Below are 23,505 nucleotides of genomic sequence, written 5' to 3'. Positions count from 1 at the left end.
TCTCGTCCGAGGATGGTCACGTCTGTCTTTATGAAGTGATAACTTCCTGTTTCCTGTTGCACCAACGTCACACTGGAAAAAAAAAAAAAAAAACGTTTGGAAAAGTTTTGAATTGTTGAAACACTTTTGTAGATGATCCTTTCTTTGTTTTTAACTGCAGTTTCTTCATGCTCAGTTCCCTCACAGACATCCTCAGACTGAGTTTTAAGAAGTCTACCATTTGTACTTTTGGCTGGGTTTTTTTGCATTTACAGATTCACTAATAAACAGCAGAACATCTGCTTATAATCCCAGTTATGAGACTCTGTGAAGGAGGGTATCTGTAAAGTTCTCAGTACTTGTTGAAGTATTCTTCCAACACAAAACGGTACTGTGGAGACACTCGTCAGTCGGATGAAGGACACAAACTGGACAACAGTCACAATGTTTTTCAGGAAGCAGACTCAAACACAGCGCTGAGAGGAATGTCGTGTTGTTTTATGTGTTTTGTTGCTGTACTTTCTAATGTGTTCACGTCATTTTGAAATAGTTGGTTTTATGGTTGTTTGTTGCTCCTCCGGGCCACCGTAGATGATTGCTGAAAGTGTGAGTGAGCATGTTGCATTTGTCCTCTATCACCTGATGCATTTGTCCTCTATCACCTGATGCATGAACATTTTAGTTGACAGAACAAACGGTTATTATTCATTTTGGAAAATTACTTTGAACTTTCTGAAATATGGAGAACAATTGTTCCCAGTCTGCCACATACAGCCGGTGACTGACGATATTCAGGGTTTTGATAAAAGATGAAATGTATGAGGACATTCACGGAGGAGGTTTGATGTTCTTTGTTAGGATGGTACACTGACATGGAGCCGTGTTAAGGAGCTGCACACAGTCAGATATACAGTCATGACAACAAAATGAAGTCCACATCTCATCACTGAGGCAGTTAATGTGAACACTGTCCACCCTGAAAGAATAGAGAAATGCAGAAAACAACAAGCATGGATGAAGTCAGCAGTGGTCTTGATTCTGTGTGTGAAGGTTATTAGTAGTGGGAGGTCTGTCCTGGTCATTTACAGGCCAGCACAAAGTGCTCCGTTTGGTTCAGCTGGGAACATTAACAACCTTCACAGTATCCTGTCTGTTCTGGGTCTGTATGACGTGGAGCACTCTGAGCTGTGTTTGGTTTGAAACGAGTCTCAGCTCAGCTGTACTGTTTGCATCACAGCTTATTATCTAAATTTGGACAGACTGGGTCGACAGACCTGCAAGAGGAGGACATGGTGAGGTCACGCGGTGAGGTCACGCGGTGAGGTCACAGTGAGGTCACACGGTGAGATCTCGCGGTGAGGTCTCGCGGTGAGGTCTCGCGGTGAGGTCACACGGTGAGATCTCGCGGTGAGGTCACGTGGTGAGGTCTCGCGGTGAGATCTCGCGGTAAGGTCACGCAGTCACACAATGAGGTAACATGAAAAGGTCACATGATGAGGTAACGTGATGAGGGCATGCAGTGAGGTCACATGATGAGATAACATGATGAGGTCACACGATGAGGTCATGCAGTGAGGTCACACGTGCAGCATCTATGTAGCCTTGAACTCCAGCACCGCTGTGAAGAACCTGGGAGTCATTTCTGACCCGGATGTGTCCTCTAACTCAAATGCTCTCATTCATCTACATAGTATTAATAAAAGCAGGAAGGTGAAGTCACACTGTTCCCTCCAGTAGTAATCAGCTGTAAGAGCTGCTGTATGATTCCTCTCAGTTTCCCTTAGTGCAAACTACCAAACACACATTCACACACACACCAACACTCAGCTGTCTCCTGAAACAGTTTGCTGAGTGACAGCTGGTGTCCGGAGGTACAACGTAACATGACATGATAAATAACCTGCTGCATTACTGGTGGATGATCTGCAGTCACACCAGCAGACTGACAGACTTGCCTTCAAACTGTTAGGACACACGGTTGTCAGTTCCAGTGTTGGTCTGTGAACATTAAAACAAACAGTTGGATGAAGCCGATGTCCTCAGAATACATTGTTTAAAATCCTCCAACCTCGATAGGATGTCTTCAGTGTACCTCACTGACCTGATGTTTCTGTTCCAGTCTCTTTTAATGTACAGTCACCGTCTCCCTCCTCTCCAGGGAGACTGGCGATAAATGAGGAGTGAGCTACAGAATTAATCATAACCAGCAGTAAGATGGGTGATGTTCTCTGGTGAAGCTGATTGTGTGTTTCACTACAGCTGCCACAGTGAGGTCGAGCAACTGTTTATTTATGATGCTGCTGAAAGGATGTATTTAGATGCTCCCACGAGACTTATTGGAACTTACTGGAACTGATTCACAGCCGACTCTATTAAACATGATGCTTCTCCTCCCCACAGTGTGTGTAACGGGGATATTTAGTAGCTGAATAAACCTGACGTGACGTTCAGTTTTCCCAGCGGACTCACGAGGGAATCCTTGAATCAGCGGGACAGAAGAATGCAGCTGTGATGTCTGATTTAATAGCTGTGAGGATAAACTCAGGACCAACACCTGCTGCGCTTATGATGTGTTGAACATAACATACATCACTTCCTACGGCTGCCTCAGGTAGCTCTCATCATGCCAGCTGTCAGTGTGTCCATTACTTTCCTCAGTAACCCCGGTGCTCCGGCTGCAGCAGAGAGGGGCGTTTTATTTTGAAAGGGAAACTTTAATCTTATGTACCTGAGCTAAAGTTTTTTTTCTTCTCAATAAATCCCATTAAAGGAGACAGTTAAGAGTGTCTTTCAATATTTTCTGAGCTCCTTGTGTGTTGTTCTCAAGTCTGTTTGTTCCAACTGAGAACATAATGCTTCAAAAACACCTCGATTATACTCTACGACTCTGTGGTGGCGTCGGCCATCTTGTATGCGGCGGTATGCTGGGACTGTGCAGGAACAGAGAGGGACAGGAGACGACCGAACAAGCTGGTCCAAAGGGCGGCTCTGTCCTGGACAGTCCTCTGGACTCCGTAGAGGAGGTGGGGAGAGGAGGATGTTCACCGAGCTTACACGGATCATGGACGACACCTCTCACCTCCTCCATGAGGCTTCAGGAGCTTTAAGCAGCAGGAAGGAGCGACCGCAGGTTGTTTGTCCCGACGGCTGTCAGACTGTTCAACACCAGCCTCAAATAACGTGGCACTGTATTTCATTTCAGAGCACCTGACACGCTCTTTCATCCCAAGCTGTTTTTTTGTTTTCTTATTGTGTGCACCTTTTTCTTCTGAACTGTGTTTTTATGCCGCTGTGACGACTAAATGTCCACACTGTGGGATTAATAAAGTCTTATCTATCTATCTATCTATCTATCTATCTATCTATCTATCTATCTATCTATCTATCTATCTATCTATCTATCTATCTATCTATCTATCCATCCATCCATCCATCCATCCATCCATCCATCCATCCATCCATCCATCCATCCATCCATCCATCCATCCATCCATCCATCCATCCATCCATCCATCCATCCATCCATCCATCTATCTATCCATCCATCCATCCATCCATCCATCCATCCATCCATCCATCTCTAATCTCTCTCTCTCTTTGCACCAGTTAAAGACTGTTTGTTTTGCATCTCTGTAGCTGGAAGTCACAGGTTTGATACTGTAAATATCAGAGCTGCAGGTCACAGAGGAATAAAAACCAAAATCTAAGATATGCATTCTCCACAGTTGATGGAGCTAAGCTGCTATTTCCAGCTGTTTCCAGTGTTTGTGCTGAAACACACGCAGCTATAATGTGACGATAATGTAATAACAGGATGTATCATCATGACAGAGGCTCCTGGAACGTTGTGCATCTTGCTCTGTATCCGTGTGACTGACAGAACATTTACTTGTTGTCCCTCCGTCTCTGTCCTCTCTTTGTCCTCCAGGTCACACAGGTCGCTTCATCGCGGCCGTGTTCGGCACCAGTCTGCTGTTCGTCCTGTCTCACATCTGCTTCCAGACGGTGCTGTTCACGTATCCTCCTCTCGGCGCCGCCATCGGGGACAACTGTTCACAATGGGACACAATTACCCGACACATCGGACTGTCCCGGTACGCAACCAGCCGTTACCGCTGCTGCCGTCGTTGATGGTTGGAGACATGTCGGGGGGAAAGGTGTTGAAATGAGGTTCATGTGTGATCTGCAGGTGCAGCAGTGGGTAAAAGAAGCTGTGAAGTGATTCTTTCATAAATAATGTTGTGAGGAGTTTTAGTTTTTCAAGCTGCTTTGGTGGCTCCAAAGATTTTGGAGAGGTTCAGCTCTTCTGTGGATTGAAGCTGTCTCTCTGTCTCTGTCTGTCTGTCCCTCTGTCTCTCTGTCCCTCTCTCTCTCTCTCTGTCTCTATCTTCTCTCTCTTCTGTGTCTTCTCTGTCTGTGCGTCTCCATGGAGCTAAGATCGGGGCTCTGTGGGGACACATCTGGTGCAGACAGCTGGACATTGGCTGGATGTTGTTGATGTCCAGGTTGGACCAGACTCTCTCTGATGTGATTGCATGATGGGTAATAATCAGCGTGTGCTTCTCGATAAGGAGGAGAACATCGATCCTGATCAAATCTCAAAGAAGCGGAGCCTCACGTCTTCCTCGCTTTGCTGCTGTCTGCAGACCTTCATCCCTGTAACGCTCTCCAGCCCGTCAGTAACAAACGTCCTCCGTCCTCAGTTAATTGAGTTTTGTGTTTTGCTGCAGTTCGTCTGCTCTCCAGTTCATGTGTTGGAGATCCTCTCCATGTGTCTGTTTCTGTGGCTCAGCAGCACTGCGTCTCTGGACCGGACATCAGACACACCTGTCTGCTGTGAACCAGCTGGTGCTGCTGCAGGTGGACCTCATTGAGTTCATTCTGTTGTTTCAGTGAGATGTTAAAATGAACCTGTCGTCTCTGGAGCAGTCTCACCGTCACTCTCCTCTCCTAGCCTGAAATCATGAACACGTTAATACTTCAGTCAACCAGCAGACTGGACACTTAATGATCATCATGATGATGCTGCATCAGGGACAGCTGCTGTGTTGAAGGTGACGGAGAGCATTGTGGGATTGCAGAGTGGTGAACATGAAGGTTAAATCACACGTTTCACTGATGAAGTTCTGACGACCCAGTTCAGTGATTTTAGACACATCCAGTTTAATTCATATCATCATTGTGGTTCAGCCGAAAGGGTTCAGTGTTGTGTTGTGTTGATGTTGTGTTCAGTGTTGTGTTGTGTTGATGTTGTGTTCAGTGTTGTGTTGTGTTGATGTTGTGTTCAGTGTTGTGTTGATGTTGTGTTCAGTGTTGTGTTGATGTTGTGTTCAGTGTTGTGTTGATGTTGTGTTCAGTGTTGTGTTGTGTTGATGTTGTGTTCAGTGTTGTGTTGATGTTGTGTTCAGTGTTGTGTTGTGTTGATGTTGTGTTCAGTGTTGTGTTGTGTTGATGCTGTGTTCAGTGTTGTGTTGATATTGTGTTCAGTGTTGTATTGATGTATTCAGTGTTGTGTTGATGTTCTGTTGATGTTGTGTTCAGTGTTGTGTTGTGTTGATGCTGTGTTCAGTGGTGTGTTGATGTGTTCAGTGTTGTGTTGATGTTCAGTGTTCTGTTGATGTTGTGTTGATGTTGTTTTCAGTGTTGTGTTGATGTTGTGTTCAGTGTTGTGTTGATGTTGTGTTCAGTGTTGTGTTGATGCTGTGTTCAGTGTTGTGTTGATGTATTCAGTGTTGTGTTGATGTTGTATTGAGTGTTGTGTTGACGTTCAGCGTTCTGTTGAACACAACGTTCAGTGTTCTGTTGATGTTGTGTTCAGTGTTGTGTTGATGTTGTGTTCTGTTGATGTTGTGTTCAGTGTTGATGTTGTGTTCAGTGTTGTGTTCAGTGCTGTGTTAATGTTGTGTTCAGTGTTCTGTTGATGTTGTGTTCAGTGTTGTGTTGATGTTGTGTTCAGTGTTGTGTTGATGTTGTGTTCAGTGTTGTGTTGTGTTGATGTTGTGTTCAGTGTTGTGTTGTGTTGATGTTGTGTTCAGTGTTGTGTTGATGTTGTGTTCAGTGTTGTGTTGATGTTGTGTTCAGTGTTGTGTTGTGTTGATGTTGTGTTCAGTGTTGTGTTGATGTTGTGTTCAGTGTTGTGTTGATGTTGTGTTCAGTATTGTGTTGTGTTGATGTTGTGTTCAGTGTTGTGTTGATGTTGTGTTCAGTGTTGTGTTGATGCTGTGTTCAGTGTTGTGTTGATGTGTTCAGTGTTGTGTTGATGTTCAGTGTTCTGTTGATGTTGTGTTCAGTGTTGTGTTGATGTTGTGTTCAGTGTTGTGTTGATGCTGTGTTCAGTGTTGTGTTGATGTTGTATTGAGTGTTGTGTTGATGTTCAGCGTTCTGTTGAACACAACGTCCAGTGTTCTGTTGATGTTGTGTTCAGTGTTGATGTTGTGTTCAGTGTTGTGTTCAGTGTTGTGTTGATGTTGTGTTCTGTTGATGTTGTGTTCTGTTGATGTTGTGTTCAGTGTTGTGTTCAGTGTTGTGTTGATGTTGTGTTCTGTTGATGTTGTGTTCAGTGTTGATGTTGTGTTCAGTGTTGTGTTCAGTGTTGTGTTGATGTTGTGTTCAGTGCTGTGTTGATGTTGTGTTCAGTGCTGTGTTAATGTTGTGTTCAGTGTTGTTTTGATGTTGTGTTCAGTGTTGATGTTGTGTTCAGTGTTCTGTTGATGTTGTGTTCAGTGTTGATGTTGTGTTCAGTGTTGTGTTGATGTTGTGTTCAGTGTTGATGTTGTGTTCAGTGTTCTGTTGATGTTGTGTTCAGTGTTGATGTTGTGTTCAGTGTTGTGTTGATGTTGTGTTCAGTGTTGATGTTGTGTTCAATGTTGTGTTGATGTTGTGTTCAATGTTGTGTTGATGTTGTGTTCAGTGCTGTGTTGATGTTGTGTTCAATGTTGTGTTGATGTTGTGTTGATGTTGTGTTCAGTGTTGATGTTGTGTTCAGTGTTGTGCTGATGTTGTGTTCAGTGTTGTGTTGATGTTGTGTTGATCTTGTGCTCTGTTGATGTTGTGTTCAGTGCTGTGTTGATGTTGTGTTCAGTGTTGATGTTGTGTTCAGTGTTGTGTTGATGTTGTGTTCAGTGCTGTGTTGATGTTGTGTTCAATGTTGTGTTGATGTTGTGTTCAATGTTGTGTTGATGTTGTGTTCAGTGCTGTGTTGATGTTGTGTTCAGTGTTGATGTTGTGTTGATGCTGTGTTCAGTGTTGTGTTGATGTTGTGTTTTGTGTTGATGTAGTGTTCAGTGTTGATGTTGATGTTGTGTTCAGTGTTGATGTTGTGTTCAGTGTTGATGTTGATGTTGTGTTCAGTGTTGATGTTGTGTTCAGTGTTCTGTTGATGTTGTGTTCAGGTGTTGATGTTGTGTTCAGTGTTGTGTTGATGTTGTGTTCAGTGTTGATGTTGTGTTCAGTGTTCTGTTGATGTTGTGTTCAGTGCTGTGTTGATGTTGTGTTCAATGTTGTGTTGATGTTGTGTTCAGTGCTGTGTTGATGTTGTGTTCAGTGTTGATGTTGTGTTGATGCTGTGTTCAGTGTTGTGTTGATGTTGTGTTCTGTTGATGTTGTGTTCAGTGTTGATGTTGTGTTCAGTGTTGTGTTCAGTGCTGTGTTAATGTTGTGTTCAGTGTTCTGTTGATGTTGTGTTCAGTGTTGTGTTGATGTTGTGTTCAGTGTTGTGTCGATGTTGTGTTCAGTGTTGTGTTGTGTTGATGTTGTGTTCAGTGTTGTGTTGTGTTGATGTTGTGTTCAGTGTTGTGTTGATGTTGTGTTCAGTGTTGTGTTGTGTTGATGTTGTGTTCAGTGTTGTGTTTATGTTGTGTTCAGTGTTGTGTTGATGTTGTGTTCAGTGTTGTGTTGATGTTGTGTTCAGTATTGTGTTGTGTTGATGTTGTGTTCAGTGTTGTGTTGATGTTGTGTTCAGTGTTGTGTTGATGCTGTGTTCAGTGTTGTGTTGATGTGTTCAGTGTTGTGTTGATGTTCAGTGTTCTGTTGATGTTGTGTTGATGTTGTGTTCAGTGTTGTGTTGATGTTGTGTTCAGTGTTGTGTTGATGCTGTGTTCAGTGTTGTGTTGATGTTGTATTGAGTGTTGTGTTGATGTTCAGCGTTCTGTTGAACACAACGTCCAGTGTTCTGTTGATGTTGTGTTCAGTGTTGTGTTCTGTTGATGTTGTGTTCTGTTGATGTTGTGTTCAGTGTTGATGTTGTGTTCAGTGTTGTGTTCAGTGTTGTGTTGATGTTGTGTTCAGTGCTGTGTTGATGTTGTGTTCAGTGCTGTGTTAATGTTGTGTTCAGTGTTGTTTTGATGTTGTGTTCAGTGTTGATGTTGTGTTCAGTGTTCTGTTGATGTTGTGTTCAGTGTTGATGTTGTGTTCAGTGTTGTGTTGATGTTGTGTTCAGTGTTGATGTTGTGTTCAGTGTTGATGTTGTGTTCAGTGTTGTGTTGATGTTGTTCAGTGCTGTGTTGATGTTGTGTTCAATGTTGTGTTGATGTTGTGTTCAATGTTGTGTTGATGTTGTGTTCAGTGCTGTGTTGATGTTGTGTTCAATGTTGTGTTGATGTTGTGTTCAATGTTGTGTTGATGTTGTGTTCAGTGTTGATGTTGTGTTCAGTGTTGTGCTGATGTTGTGTTCAGTGTTGTGTTGATGTTGTGTTGATCTTGTGCTCTGTTGATGTTGTGTTCAGTGCTGTGTTGATGTTGTGTTCAGTGTTCTGTTGATGTTGTGTTCAGTGTTGATGTTGTGTTCAGTGTTGTGTTGATGTTGTGTTCAGTGCTGTGTTGATGCTGTGTTCAGTGTTGTGTTGATGTTGTGTTTTGTGTTGATGTAGTGTTCAGTGTTGATGTTGATGTTGTGTTCAGTGTTGATGTTGTGTTCAGTGTTGATGTTGATGTTGTGTTCAGTGTTGATGTTGTGTTCAGTGTTCTGTTGATGTTGTGTTCAGGTGTTGATGTTGTGTTCAGTGTTGTGTTGATGTTGTATTCAGTGTTGTGTTGATGTTGTGTTCAGTGTTGATGTTGTGTTCTGTTGATGTTGTGTTGTGTTGATGTTGTGTTGATGTTGTGTTCAGTGTTGTGTTGATGTTGTGTTCAGTGTTGATGTTGTGTTCAGTGTTGTGTTGATGTTGTGTTCAGTGTTGATGTTGATGTGTTCAGTGTTGATGTTGTGTTCTGTTGATGTTGTGTTCAGTGTTGATGTTGTGTTCAGTGTTCTGTTGATGTTGTGTTCAGTGTTGTGTTGATGTTGTGTTCAGTGTTGATGTTGTGTTCAGTGTTGTGTTGATGTTGTGTTCAGTGTTGTGTTGATGTTGTGTTCAGTGTTGTGTTGATGTTGTGTTCTGTTGATGTTGTGTTCAGTGTTGTGTTGATGTTGTGTTCAGTGTTGATGTTGATGTTGTGTTCAGTGTTCTGTTGATGTTGTGTTGATGTTGTGTTCAGTGTTGTGTTGATGTTGTGTTCAGTGTTGTGTTGATGTTGTGTTCAGATGTTCATTAGCACCTGTTTGTATGATTATAGAATTATTCGCTGACAAACTGCTCAGATTTTTTGTGTTTTTAGGAAGTTGTCTGTAAATTGTGTTACTTTGTTTAACAGCTCAACTCTCCACCTGACATTAGATTTGTTTATAAAAGGACTGATGGGTGTAAAATCTACAACATATTTCCTCCTGAGCAGATGAATAGTGTTTGATATAAACATATGCCTGTATGTTCATGGTGATAAAAGGTGTGTGGTAAACGTTTGACCTCTCTCCACCTCTTCCTGTGTGTTTCAGACTTCCTCTGGATGATCCGTGGAGTGTGTTACGCCTCCTGTGTCCTGACCTCGGTGTGTGTGTCGTTGCCTCGGTAACGGTCATCCTCTGCAGCAGATTGGTGAGGAACAGAGAAATGGTGGCTGCTGCCAACATCACATCGGTGAGTCAGTGTATGAGTGAGTCAGTGTGTGTGTGTGTGTGTGTGTGTGTGTGTGTGTGTGTGTGTGTGTGTGTGTGTGTGTGTGAGTGTGTGTAGTGTGTGTGTGTTGGAGACACAGTGAGAGATGGTTGTGTTGTCATCTGGTTGTGTTGTTGTGTTGTTGTGTTGTGCTGTTATATCTGAATCATCCGGTTAATGATGAGTCAGCCTCATTCAAGTAAAGTTTTTATGAAGCAAGTTTGCAGTTACGGCATCTGGTTTAGTTGCCATGGTAACTGATTAAACAAGTGTGAACACGTTCTTTATATTGCAGCCCATTCAATGAAACTTAAGTTCATTCAGTAACGTAAGGGCATTTTTTAATTCACTGTATTTCTGATTCTTTGCTGCCAGTTGTGATTTAGTGTCATTTTGACACATCTCAGCAGTAAAGCTGCATTTTGACCTGTTTCTGGTGTAATTTCATAATTTCCCACTTATAAGCAGGCTCACTTTTTGTTTTGTGTGACCTTTATTTTGCTTGTCGTCAGGAGTGTTTCCAGAATAACGAGTCGACCTGATATTTCAGAACAGTCCTGACAGGCTTGGAGGAGTGAGGTGTTTGTGTCAGGTTGTTAACACCAGAGTTCACCGCTGTGTGTGTAACGTGTCGGTTTCCTCGTCCGTCTCTCCGCCCTGTTTGAGTTGCTGTGTGTTAAACTGTGTGTGTCTACGTAATCTTACTGTAGATCTGGATTCAGTTATCCTGAGTGATTAAGCAGCGACGGTCCGTGTTAAACTGTAGGAGGTCAGTTCAGAAGGTCACGCTTGTTAAAAGAGCCCATTAAAGTTGTTACATCACTTTAACCTGTTTGGTACCAAACCGACATTAAAGCATCATGAAAAGCTTTTTAGACTCTTTTTTAATTTTTTTAAATTATTTTTGAGAAGTGTTAAGTCAGATCTCTGTGCCATTGCACCGGCCCGAAACTGCCAAAATAAGATGACACCAGTGTAAATGTGCCGACATTTAGACTGAAAATATGTTTGATTCTCCACCATCACCGTCACCTCCATGTGTCCTTTCTATTCTCTGTTATTCTCCCTGTGACATCCTTCAATCTTCAGTCTGGAGTTTTGACTTCAGCCCGTCGATCATTTCATGGGCTGCTGGCAGAGATGCTGAATTCGAGGGTTCACAGTTTATTTGGCTCATCGTACACAGTCGAGCGGATAAAATCACCACATGACGCGTTAATGACGTTAAACACTTGAGTTTAATTTCAGGAACCTTAAAACTCCCGTGTAGCCTTTCAGTGAAGACGGACCGAGGCCAGAAGCTCGGCCCACCGTCGCTGCCCCCCTTCTTCACTGCAGGGCCGATCCTGACCGCTCAACAGGAAGTCATAAAGCTGACCACAGAACATTCTCCGGTTCTGGAGGCATTCCTCAGCGGAGGCAGTGACGTGCTGGAGGGCAGGATGAGGAGCTGCTGGATGATTTCTTTAACTCTCATGCGATCATCAGTGTGAATGATGAGTTCTAGTGAGTTGGGCTGCAGCTCTTCAGGGAGATCCCGAGCTGTGCACATTCATACAGTCAGATATCCCATAATAACATGCATCGTCTAGACAGCGAGAGTTCCTTTTTCGGTCTGCTGCCATGGTGCAGAATGTGATGGAAGAACCTCCCACCTGTAGTCAGGTGAAACCAGCATCTCTGCTTCGTTCAGGTCCAAACACGTGACCAGAACGTCTGTCTGTCTCTCTCAGGAAACTCTGCTGCAAATCTGGACTTCGGTCTGATGAGTCCAAGTTTTACACATTCAGCTCCAACTGAAGTGTCTTTATGAGCGCAGGTGAATAGATGTGCGTCTACATGTGTGGAGAGGATGTGATGGTGTTGTGTTACTCTTGTTTCCACATGGAATCAACGTGCCTCCAGGTGAGATTAGATTTGACGCACAGCTGGAAAAGTCCCTGAGACAGTTGTAAAATCCTTCCAGGTGACAAACTGATGAAGCCAGATGAGAGAAAGCCAGGAGTGTTTAACAACAGCTGAAAACAACTTCAGACAATTATCTATTGTACCTTTAGTGTCTTATACTTGTGTGTATTTCAGATACTTTAAACAGGCACGCTTATATTGTATTAATTAATTGTGTATTATATTGAACGCTTTCATTTCAAGCAGTTTCATTTATAGAATCTATTTCTAGTTTAATTTCAAAGCATCAAAGCGAAATGTGTTGATTTACAAGAATCAAAATTTAAAACATTATTATTTGGCTTCCTTTACACTTTTTTGCTAATTACATAAATGTGTTATTTCACAGTTTTCAGAGTAACAAGCAGGTCAAGAACAGATGCTTTATGTGAACTTTTATGCAAGAAGTTGGTGCCTTTAATCGTTTTGTTTTGTCATATCAGTTCTCTGATGCATAGCGATTCTCTTTTGAATGATTTATTTAATAATCCAGAGAGTTTCCCGGTCCAGCTCCTCACGGCTGGATGCTTCTTCACAGGAGAAGTCGTTGGGATATTCCTGTCCCAGTAATTAGAAACATTAGATGATCTCCACCTGTCACAGCTTCATATCACCAGTGTTTACACAGGCATATCAGACCACTCTGGGAGTGTGTGTGTCTGCAGTTGTTGGTTCTATTTTTACTCCTCAGTCAGACCTACATTGTAATTATGTGATGGAGCTGAGGACTGCGTCTGTAATCTTGAAGGAGTGACAACATGCAGCAGAGACGTGTTGTGTTCAGCGTACTATTACGGAGCTGCTGCGCTCATAAACTGCAGTCTAAGCAGTGAAACTTTCCATACAATTAAACATGGAGACACAATAAACATGAGCATGTGCAATAAAGAAGAGTCCTGGAGAGAAGAGGCCAAACATTTAGGTTTTATAAGTCTTCTCCATTTTACAGTGAATCCAAACTGTTTCCTGTTCGTACAGCATTTCAAGAAATGAAATGAAGACATAGTCTATAAATATGGAAGTTTCACAAGCCATTGCACATGATTTCACCGTTTCCGCTCAGGGAAAGAGATTCAGAGTTGACAATGAGTTTATCTCCTGGTGACCCTGATGAACTTTACATGTGTACAGATCACACCCTACAGTACAATATGCAGCTGATCATATCATATATTTCACACACCTTTGATTCACTGAATAACAAAAACACTGAGCTGTTCTTCTAGGCCCACTCAGTCTTAAAAGTGTTCCTCAAGTTCTACCAGATAGGAGTGACTGTTAGCTCGAAGATGTTTCATCAATACATGGAAATACAACCCTGTTTCTAAAAAAGTTGGGACGCTGTGTAAAATGTCAATAAAAATAGAATGTGATGATTTGCAAATCATGTAAATCAATTTTTAATTGGAAATGGACCAAAGACAACATATCAAGAGTCTCTCAGCAGTGAAGATGGGGAGAGGTTCACCACTCTGAAAGACTGTTTGGGAAAATAGTGTAATAATCTAAGAATAATGTTCCTCAACGTAAAACTACAAAGAATTAGTGGATTTCATCGTCTACGGTTCATAATATCATTACAAGATTCAGAGAATCTGGAGAAATCTCTGAACACAAGGGACAAGGCTGGAAACCAATATTGGATGGTGGTGATCTTCGGGCCCTCAGGCAGCACTGCATTAAAAACACACTATTCTGGAGTGGAAATCACTGCATGGGCTCAGGAACACTTGTGAAAACCATCTTCTGTGAACACAGTTCATCGCTGCGTCCACAAATGCAGGTTAAAACTCTCCAAAGAAGAAACCAGATAGAAACATGATCCAGAAACACCGCCGCCTTCTCTGGACCGAGATCATTGAAGATGGACTGAGGTGAAGTGGACAACTGTCCTGAGGTCTGATGGATCACAATCTGAGATTCTGTTTGGAAATCATGGACGCTGCATCCTCCAGGTTAAAGAGGAGAGGGACCATCCAGCTTGTTATCAGCTCAGTTCTAAAGCCAGCATCTGTGATGGTACAGGGATGCATTAGTGCACATGGCATGGGTAGGTAGGTAGGTATATACTTTATTAATCCCCGAGGGGAAATTTTTTCGCCACAGCAGCATACATACAGGAGCAATAATAGAAACAATAGAATAAAATAATAATAGAATAGAATAGAATAATATAATAGAAAAGCAATAAAAAATAAAAATATAAAATATAAAATGCACAGTACATACAGTATATATACAGTACATTAAATATATATATATATATATATATATATATATATATATATATATATATATATATATATATATATAGCTTGAACATCTGGAAGGAAGCATTAATGCTGAATGATATATTCAGGTTTTGGAGCAACATATGCTGCCATCCAGACAACGTCTCTTTCAGGGAAGGTCTTGTTTATTTCAGCAGAACAACGTCCAACCACATTCTGCATGTATTCCAACAGCATGGTTCTCTAGTAGAAGAGTCCGCTGATAAACTGGCCTCCTGCAGTCCAGACCTGTCAATCATTGAAAACATCTGGAGCATCAGGACATGAACAATACAACAAAGGAGACCCTGAACTGTTGAGCAGCTGAAACCCTAAATCAGGCAAGAATGGGACCACATTTCACTTTAAAAACTCGAGAAACCGGTCTCCTCAGTTCCCAAATGTTTACGGAGTGTTGTTAAAAGAAGAAGTGACGCAACACAGCAGTGAACATGATCCTGGAACAACTTTATAGAGACGTGTTGCTGCCATCAAATTCAAATTAAGCCAATATTTTTCATGAATAATAACATTTCTCAGTTTCAACATTTGATATGTGGTCTTTGGGCTTTTTTTTAATCAAATATGGGTTTACATGATTTACCAATCATCACTTTCCATTTTTTATTTACATTTTACTACTTCTCTACTACTGTATTTGAAACAGGGTTGTACATTCAGGGGCAGTCACTGCACCTGCACAATCTGTAACAGAAAAAGGATTTAATAACTGTTTCCTTTTTCCACTTCAGCTGGAAGATGATCCAATAGGCAGAACAACAGATGACGAGGAGGAAGAGGAGGCGGAGGAGGAGGAGGAGCAGGAGGAGGATGAAGAGGAGGAGGAAGGGGCATCAGGAGATGAAGATGAAGAGGAGCGGTCATCACCTGGTGACCCTGAGGAAGAGGTTTCCACAGCAACCAAAGCCAAGCAGCTGGCTGAGCGACTGAAGGCGAAAGCCCGGAAAGTTCTGCGTGACCTGGGGAGGATCTTGGCCATCAGCCTGCTGGCTCTGGCTGGTGAGATCTGAGAACAACATCACCCTCTGAGGGTCCGCTTCATCTCACAGCCGGCCGAAACACGTGATTTAAATCTGTAGACAACGTTCACTGATCAAAACTCTGAGATGGAAAAGATGCATAAATAATTGGTCATGTGAGGACAGACTGTCAGTGAAGTTCTTACTTTTTTCATGAGATAGACAGAAAATGTCCGTCTGGCTGGGAGTTGAACCCGGGACTCACATTATTTCCACTCTAAGCACTACTGACACGGTTTTCCGTGCTCTCCTGTTAAAAGACATGTTTTTCCATCAACACAGTATTGCTGGTTGTCACCTTTAATTGGTTTTGCGTCTGCCCTTTTTTAAAAGTGCAGCCTCATCTCCACTCAGCCTGTGATGTAAAGGTTACACACAGCTCAAAAGATAAAGTGGAGTAAATGAACTGGTTCACACATTTCAAGCTCCTTCCCTTGAAATCATCATTTGTGTTCATGAATCACTGAACAATATTTTAATTTGTTTAACACAATATTGGGTTTGTGTAAAAAAAAAAAAAAAAGAAGCCATTCATGGGCATGAATTATGATTAAAAGAACATTTTATTTCTCTATTACTCCCAGTTAACATTTATGGGTTAAAAAGTCTAATTTTGGAGGCTCAAATGTTCTAATATGAAGCAGAGGTGAAAAAGATGATTACACATGTATGTAGTTTGTTCGTCCCAGTGGTTTGAATGCATGTTTGTGTCTCCGGTGGTTTCCTCTCAGGCATCACGCTGCCCTCTGCCTTCTCTGCCATCTACTTCCTGCTTTTCATCGGCGTGTGCACGTGGTGGGCGTGCCACCTTCCCATCAGCCACCTGGGTTTCAACGCGCTGTGTGTGATGGTGGGCTTCTTCACGGCCGGTCACATGGTGTGTCTGTACCTGTACCAGAGTGTGCTGGTCCAGGCCCTGTTCCCCCCTCAGAGTCTGTGGGCCAGGTGAGTCCGGACATTAAATCACTGCAGACCACTTCATTAAGATTAACATGAAGGGTTCACATTCATTACCAGGTCACTAGTTAGTTATCAGTTATATATTTTTATTTTAACATCTTCATCATCATCAATGACCTGCAGCCTGAGAGACCAGAAAACATCCAGCGCTGCATTAATGACTGAAGCTGATAAAGTTTTTAAATGCCTGAATGACACCTTTTTCAAATTTGATTAAATTTGTTTCAAAAAAAAGGAAACGTACATGTTATGTATTTTAGAGGTTGAGACTGTAAGCCTGTTTATTTTCAGAGGGAGGGGAGGCGAGGCGAGGGGAGAGAGGGAGGCCAGAGGAGAGAGGGAGGCAGGAAATGTTTGTCAAGCATCAACAAGCTAAAAGGCTTCAACAGCATCTGCCAGCAGCCAAATGTTCCTAATATCAAAATGAAGGAGCACAGCTGACCTCCCAGACTGAACAGAGGGAAAGTTTAGACTGTGGAAAAAAGAAACGGAGAAAAATGTCCAAACAAACACGCTGGAGAGGATCAAGAACCAACATGCATGTGTTTGGACTGTGGGAGGAGAAACCAGCAGCTACAGGGAGGAGCTATAAACTGTTCTGAACCCAGAACCTCCTGCTCACTGCACCACTGACCCATCCCTTTGATTAGATATTAAACACCAACATGAATGGTTCATGATTTATGAGACTGATCTGATGACCCTGTTACACCTACAGAACATGAATGGATGGATCATAACACATGAAACAGTCTTCACACCTTTAAAGACGACTGACCAGGAGAAACTGTTTATCTCAGTTTGATCCACCTTCACTCTTCTTTCATTACTCCAGTAATATTTGAATCATGTTTTCCATCAGTGTCGATGCTTCTTTGTTTTTCCAGTTTTATTAGTTTCTAACTGAAAACCCAACATACTTTGGTCAGTTTCAACATATCTATGAGAAAGTTTAGTTTTAGTTTTTTTTGGGATGAATGACTGATGATGTTCCAGAAGGGTCGAAGCACACGTTCCTCCCTCTGAGGATCCTTTAACAGCCATCATGTGTTGAATCTGCACGGAAAGAAAACCATTTGGCAGAGTGTGAATTTAAAAAGAGAAACCCGTGAGGTGAAGCGGAGGAGTGAGGCGAGAGTGATATCTCAGCTGGTATGTGTGGAATGAGCGACGAGCAGCTGAAGGAGCAGAGCAGCATTCCTCGGAGACGTTCGATCTTCGCTCCTCTCACCTTCATCTGTGATCGTCACATCTTCTGCTTCACGTTCTCGTCCATGTCAGATGTGACCACATGTGGACGAGGTGGGGGTGAAACGACTGGTGGATCTGACTGAGAACCTGGGGAGACTAAGCCCCGCCCACCTCAGACCTGTCAATCAAACATACTGCTCTGAGGCCTAATATCTAATGAATGATGGGATTAGTTTCAGATAGACCGACTGAACACCGATCAGAAGGAGAGGATTTAATATATGACACTGTAAAAAACACTTACTGACTTTTTATTTGATGAGAGAAGTTGAATGGGGGTCTGTTAGGCTTTTTGGAGCCAGCTCCTAGTGGCCCTCAGTGGTACTGCAGTTTAAGGCACTTTTTATACAGTCATTTTAAACCCCCATTTCTTCATCTCTGTCTGTGTAGACTCTTTGGTCTGAAGGACATCGTCATCCTCGGAAACTGCTCCCTGCCCTACGACCTCAACCTGAACACCAGTCACGATTGGCCAATTTATGTCAACCCAGGGATCCTGTTCCTCCTCTACATCACCATAGTAACCGTTCTCCGAACAGGACGTCATGGAGCCCCTGGGCAGGTGTCACAGGTATTTACTACTGCTTTATTTATGAGGTACTGAATGTGTCCAACAGACAGTATTTAACACACACACACACACACACACACACACACACACACACACACACACACACACACACACACACACACACACACACACACACACACACACACACACACACACCTCCAACATGGTGATGGACCAAGAAACCAGCGCAGTGGAGGAAAAGACTTCAGTGAAAACCTGTTGTGTAATAATTTTCTTTGTGAAACTGTTTCCTCTCAGATTTAAACAGTTTTTTTTTCAGGTTGAGGAGCAGCAGGAGAACAGGGAGGAGTTGAATGAAGAGTCGGTGGCGTTACGGTCCTGGAATAATCAGAAAGAGATCTACGAAGACGACACACAGGTAGACACTCGTATCATGTCTCCTATTTATCACGGTTCAGTCTGTTTGATCTTTAACAGCCCAGAGCTGAAGCTTCATATTTAAACCCTCTTCTTCTGTCATCTTTTTGTAAATGTCTGTCTATAAAGATTTGTTTTCTGCAACAGTAGATAATAATATGCACACAATAATAATAATAAACTTTGTAGAGCACTTTTCATACAAGAAATGCAACTCAAAGTGCTTCACAGCAAAAAAATGGCATGCAGTGTTTCACATAAGAACAGATGTAAAGGAACATTTAAAAAATATTGAAAAGAATTAAATCGCATAAGAACAGATAAAATGAATGAAGTTAAACAGAGTTAAAATGTTAAATTAAACAATATGCATTTTAAAGGTGCAGTAGTTTAAAGTGCTAGAGAGCTTCAGGTGTAGCTAGTTAACAACTAAAGTAAGGAGATATGATTTGAGCTTTTCTTTTAAAAGTTTAAAAGTACTGCGCTGGTTTTCCTGATATCTGCAGGTCGTTTGTTCAGAACAGACAGAAGCTGCTGAACCTCCAATAAACCAGCAGCAGATGATCTCAGTGTTCTCAGATTTAGACATGTAACTCGGTCCGAGCCCATTGAGAGCTTTGTATGTGAGGAGGAGGAGGAGCTTAAAGTCAACCCCGTGTCTTACAGGTGAACAATGCAGAGCAGCCAGAAGTGGGCCGATGTGTTCTCTCCTCTCGGTTCTGGTTAACAGCTGAGCTGCAGAGTTTTGGATGAGCTTATCTGATGTTTTCTTTGGGAAGCCAGTAAAAAATGCATCAAAGTAGTCCAGTCGGCTAGAAATGAAGGCATGAATCAACTTTTCAGCATCTGTCTGGTTTGTAAACAGCCGCAACCTGGCTGTGTTTCTAAGGTGGAAGAAAAGGTTTTGGTCTCCTTGTTAATGTTGGCCTTGAAACTTCAAACAAACATCAGAGTCTCAGATTACACCAAGACTTGTTACCTCTGAGTTTATCCACGGAGTTCATGGCCTCGGATTATTTTCCAATATTTCTCCTTTTGTTTTGGGGCCGACTGGGAGGATTTCTGTTTCACCCTCGTTTAATTTTAGGAAATTATTGCTCATCCATGTATTTATTGCTGAAATACACGTGTTATTGTCAGGCAGTGACCACGACAGGCTTAAAGGAGGGTGTGGACCGCAGGGACAGCGTCGGGAATCACATGGACACACTACCTAGTGCTAAAGTTAGTGTGCGTGTGTGTGTGTGTGTGTGTGGGTGGGTGGGTGGGAGGGGGGGGGGGGGGCAGAGAGTTGACAATTTGAAACTAACCAATCAGAGAGTAGCTCCAGCTCACCAGCTTGCCAAAAATGAAAAAGGATCACGTATGCACACTGATTTGTCCTTCAGCCTTCACACAGGAAGTAGACGTGTCCCCTTAGTTTGAAAACTGTGTCTAACTCAGAGAGCACAGACGTCTGTCACACTTAGTGGTCATCTCTGCTGCGATATCCAAAAATAATTAATGGATTCACTCCAATAATCAGTGGGTTTCTTCCTCGGCACATCCTTCACCCTCCACCGAGCTGTGTGAGAATCAGACATACAAACAAACAAACAAACAAACAAACAAACAAACAAACAAACACAATGTCCTTGGTGACAGTAATTAATGCTAACATGGCTTCTAGGCATACACAGAGACTAAACACTGTAATTCCATAATTATTCTTCAGTTCATTTGATTTGTGTTCAACATGTTTTAATTCACATTCACCACCACTAATTATAAAGTCCGGATGTAAACTAACGTTTGTTTCCAGAACGAGGCGTCGTTCGTCTCACGATATCTCACAAAGATGGAGAACTTTACAGGTCACATTTTCACCAGATGTAACAAAGTGAGGAAGACGGATCAAACTGCCTTCTGCACGTTATTCTCAGTCCGAAGCCCGGTTCATCATATCATCCCAACAGTTCTCTCAGCCCTGCTTCATATGAATCTTCCTCCTTCTCTTCACACCTGTGTGCTTTCTGCACTGAGTACCAAAATACCACAGCAACGTGCAGAGGGAGTGAAAAAAGTGTGTGTGTGTGTGTGTGTGTGTGTGTGTGTGTGTGTGTGTGTGTGTGTGTGTGTGTGTGTGTGTGTGTGTGTGTGTGTGTGTGTGTGTGTGTGTGTGTGTGTGTGTGTGTGTGTGTGTGTGTGTGTGTGTGTGTGTGTGTTGCTCTGTTTCAGCTCATGCTCCTGTCTCTGACATCCGAAGGTAGCGGAGGAGGACCTGTGGCCGGAGAGAGTCCTCCTGATCTGGGTACCAGATACTTATTCTGTCACAGACATCATTAAAATAACTAAAATATTATGTGTCATGTAAAAAATGTGTAACAAGAATCAAACACTTCAGTTGAGAATGTGTTCAGGATTTAGATAAATGTGTCCATCTGGAAACAGTCGTCTGTGACATGTAGTTGTGTGAAAACGTGCGTCCCGTGGACTCTGTTGACTATTTATTTTAATATTTTAACAAGCAATGACTTGGTTTTCTTTGTGTGAGAAGAAAGTTGGAGAATCTGCACATGTAAGTGCACCAGAAGGCCTCTGAACTCCAGATATAGAGCTGCTATAGTGGGACGGTTGTTGTTGTTGTTGTTGTCTACAGCTGATCGGTGATGGTGGCTGCGTGTGTTTGTGATGTCATCCATTTTTTTAAATGATACATTCATGAATGTGTCTTTGACTGAGGATCTGCAGTTATTGAAATGATAATTAAAATAAATGCTGATTAAATTTGATTCAGTTTAATTCAAACGTGATGTTTTTTTTAATCTTTTTGTGGAGAGAACCAGAACTCAAAATCAAACAAGCAAATTCTATCAGACAAAGCTGTAAGTTTAAGAAGAGTATTGAAACAGCTGTGATGGTTCAACATATTGTGAGTGTTTCCTGGTCAGAGCACAGAGATGTTCTCAGGTGAGTTTTAAATCACCTGCCGGTCCTCCAGTGAGCGCAGCTGTAGATGTTCTCTCTTTAAACATCATCGGCAGCCGTGATGTTGTGAACACTAACACGATGTCATCTTTTACAGGTGTTAGTGGAGCTCCCGGTGGACAACACACTGAAAGTCCATTTTTCCTGCTGGGGAAGGTGGTGATGCAGCAGAGTTATGTGTGCGCCCTCATCGCCATGATGGTAACCAGGATCCTATACAGTCATACAGTCATACATTCATACAGTCATACATTCATACATTCATATATTCATACAGTCATACACTCATACAGTCATACATTCATATATTCATACAGTCATACATTCATACATTCATACAGTCATACATTCATATATTCATACAGTCATACATTCATACATTCATATATTCATACAGTCATACATTCATACAGTCATACATTCATACATTCATACAGTCATACAGTCATACATTCATATATTCATACAGTCATACATTCATATATTCATACAGTCATACATTCATACATTCATATATTCATACAGTCATACATTCATATATTCATACAGTCATACATTCATACATTCATACAGTCATACATTCATACATTCATATATTCATACAGTCATACATCCATATATTCATACATTCATACAGTGACTGAAGACCACTGCTGTTTACTGAGTTCATCTATTCACATGCTGTTTGCTCAATCTTCATGTTGGTAGTTCTAGTTAGTACTGCAGTATGTTACAGGTCATGTATGAACGTTTGTATGTTACAGTTAGTACTGCAGTATGTTACAGGTCATGTATGAACGTTTGTATGTTACAGTTAGTACTGCAGTGTGTTACAGGTCATGTATGAATGTTACAGGTCATGTATGAACGTTTGTATGTTACAGTTAGTACTGCAGTGTGTTACAGGTCATGTATGAACGTGTGTTTGTATGTTGCTCAGGTTTGGAGCATCACGTATCACAGCTGGTTAACCTTCGTGCTGCTGCTGTGGGCGTGTCTCATCTGGATTCTCCGTTCCAGGTAAAGTTAACACCTGTAGCTGTAACAGGAGTCTGATGAATGACATGATTATTTATAGATTATTTTAGACTGTGTTTTAATACATCGCTTCATTCTGACAAATATTGTCAGAGTTTGACTGATAAAAATCTGTTGAAACCACCCTGCACATGAAATGTGTTGTGGTTGCTGTTGTTTCATCTGGATGATGTTTCAGGTCACGGGACAGAGTCATGTATGATCAGGCTGTTTTCACATTCTTCTAAAAGTTTCTCTGAGCACAGCTGAACCCTGCGTTGAAGACATGGATGTGTGTTCAGGATTTGTGACATCACAAATGTTTTGAAGTACTGAGACTTGACTTTGAGTGATGTAGGACACTCCTTGTCTCCAGCTACTTTTGAATTGGATAGATTGTGGATTTTGTTTCTGCTGAGTCACGTTATCCCTCCCGTTGTCCTCGGGTCAAAATGACCAGCAGCTGTGTTCAACCAAGCTCTATTTTTATTTTCATATTTTTTGGGATCATTGGTGACAAGGAGGCTGTGAGGGTTTCTTTAAAGAATGATGACCAATGATCACAAAAAATATAAAAATATAGAAATAAAATAGAACTTGGTTGAACACAGCTGCGGGTCATTTTGACCCGAGGACAACAGGAGGGTTAAGAATCTCTAACCAGCTGATTGAACTCTTTTGTTTTGAAAATAAAAACCCACCACAGACACACATTATAATCCAAAGCAGAGTATTGTTACACGTCTTTTAACACGTGAGTTTGAAAGGGATTTCATCCGTGTTGTGTTTCAACAGGCCACATTGTGACTGAACCACACTCATGTTGTTCCACAGACCTGAACTCAGTCGTCTGTCTCTGTTTGCAGACGTCATGCAGCCACGCTGTGCTCTCCCTTCATCCTGCTCTACGGCCTGGCTCTCTGCTGTCTGCAGTACGTCTGGGCCATGGAGCTCCAGCCGGAGCTGCCCACCACCGTAGGAACCATGAGCCTCCGACAGCTGGGTCTGGACCAGGCCCAGTACCCCTGCCTGAGACTGGGCGCCATGGTAAGATGAGAGCGTAGAGATTGAGGTGGATTGATGATGATGATGATGATAAATCTGTGCTTGGTGTTTATCATGAAATATTCCCCTCCGTCACTACACTGGGCCGT

At 42.2% G+C, this 23,505-nt stretch overlaps 1 protein-coding gene across 2 annotated transcripts in view; it reads left to right on the top strand.

Annotated features, from left to right (window-relative positions):
- The window catches only part of piezo1 (piezo type mechanosensitive ion channel component 1 (Er blood group)), a 71,700-nt gene that overhangs the window by 17,618 nt on the left and 30,577 nt on the right, over positions 1–23,505 (top strand). For both annotated transcript variants that reach the window (XM_069722593.1, XM_069722592.1), the window contains exons 3-12: positions 3,908–4,073; positions 9,791–9,932; positions 14,920–15,187; positions 15,939–16,152; positions 17,809–17,989; positions 18,270–18,368; positions 20,585–20,657; positions 21,432–21,535; positions 22,275–22,354; positions 23,218–23,398. In XM_069722593.1, the coding sequence (XP_069578694.1) occupies positions 3,908–4,073; positions 9,791–9,932; positions 14,920–15,187; positions 15,939–16,152; positions 17,809–17,989; positions 18,270–18,368; positions 20,585–20,657; positions 21,432–21,535; positions 22,275–22,354; positions 23,218–23,398 (1,508 nt within the window). The remainder of the gene's footprint in view (positions 1–3,907; positions 4,074–9,790; positions 9,933–14,919; positions 15,188–15,938; positions 16,153–17,808; positions 17,990–18,269; positions 18,369–20,584; positions 20,658–21,431; positions 21,536–22,274; positions 22,355–23,217; positions 23,399–23,505) is intronic.

Source organism: Brachyistius frenatus, unplaced genomic scaffold (assembly GCF_029030835.1).
Source record: "Brachyistius frenatus isolate BFR_SWC_R1_liver_20210118 unplaced genomic scaffold, ASM2903083v1 Contig_296, whole genome shotgun sequence".
NCBI lineage: Eukaryota > Metazoa > Chordata > Actinopteri > Embiotocidae > Brachyistius > Brachyistius frenatus.
The sequence above is the reverse complement of the archived record's forward strand: the minus strand, read 5'-3'. Positions and strand labels throughout refer to the sequence as shown.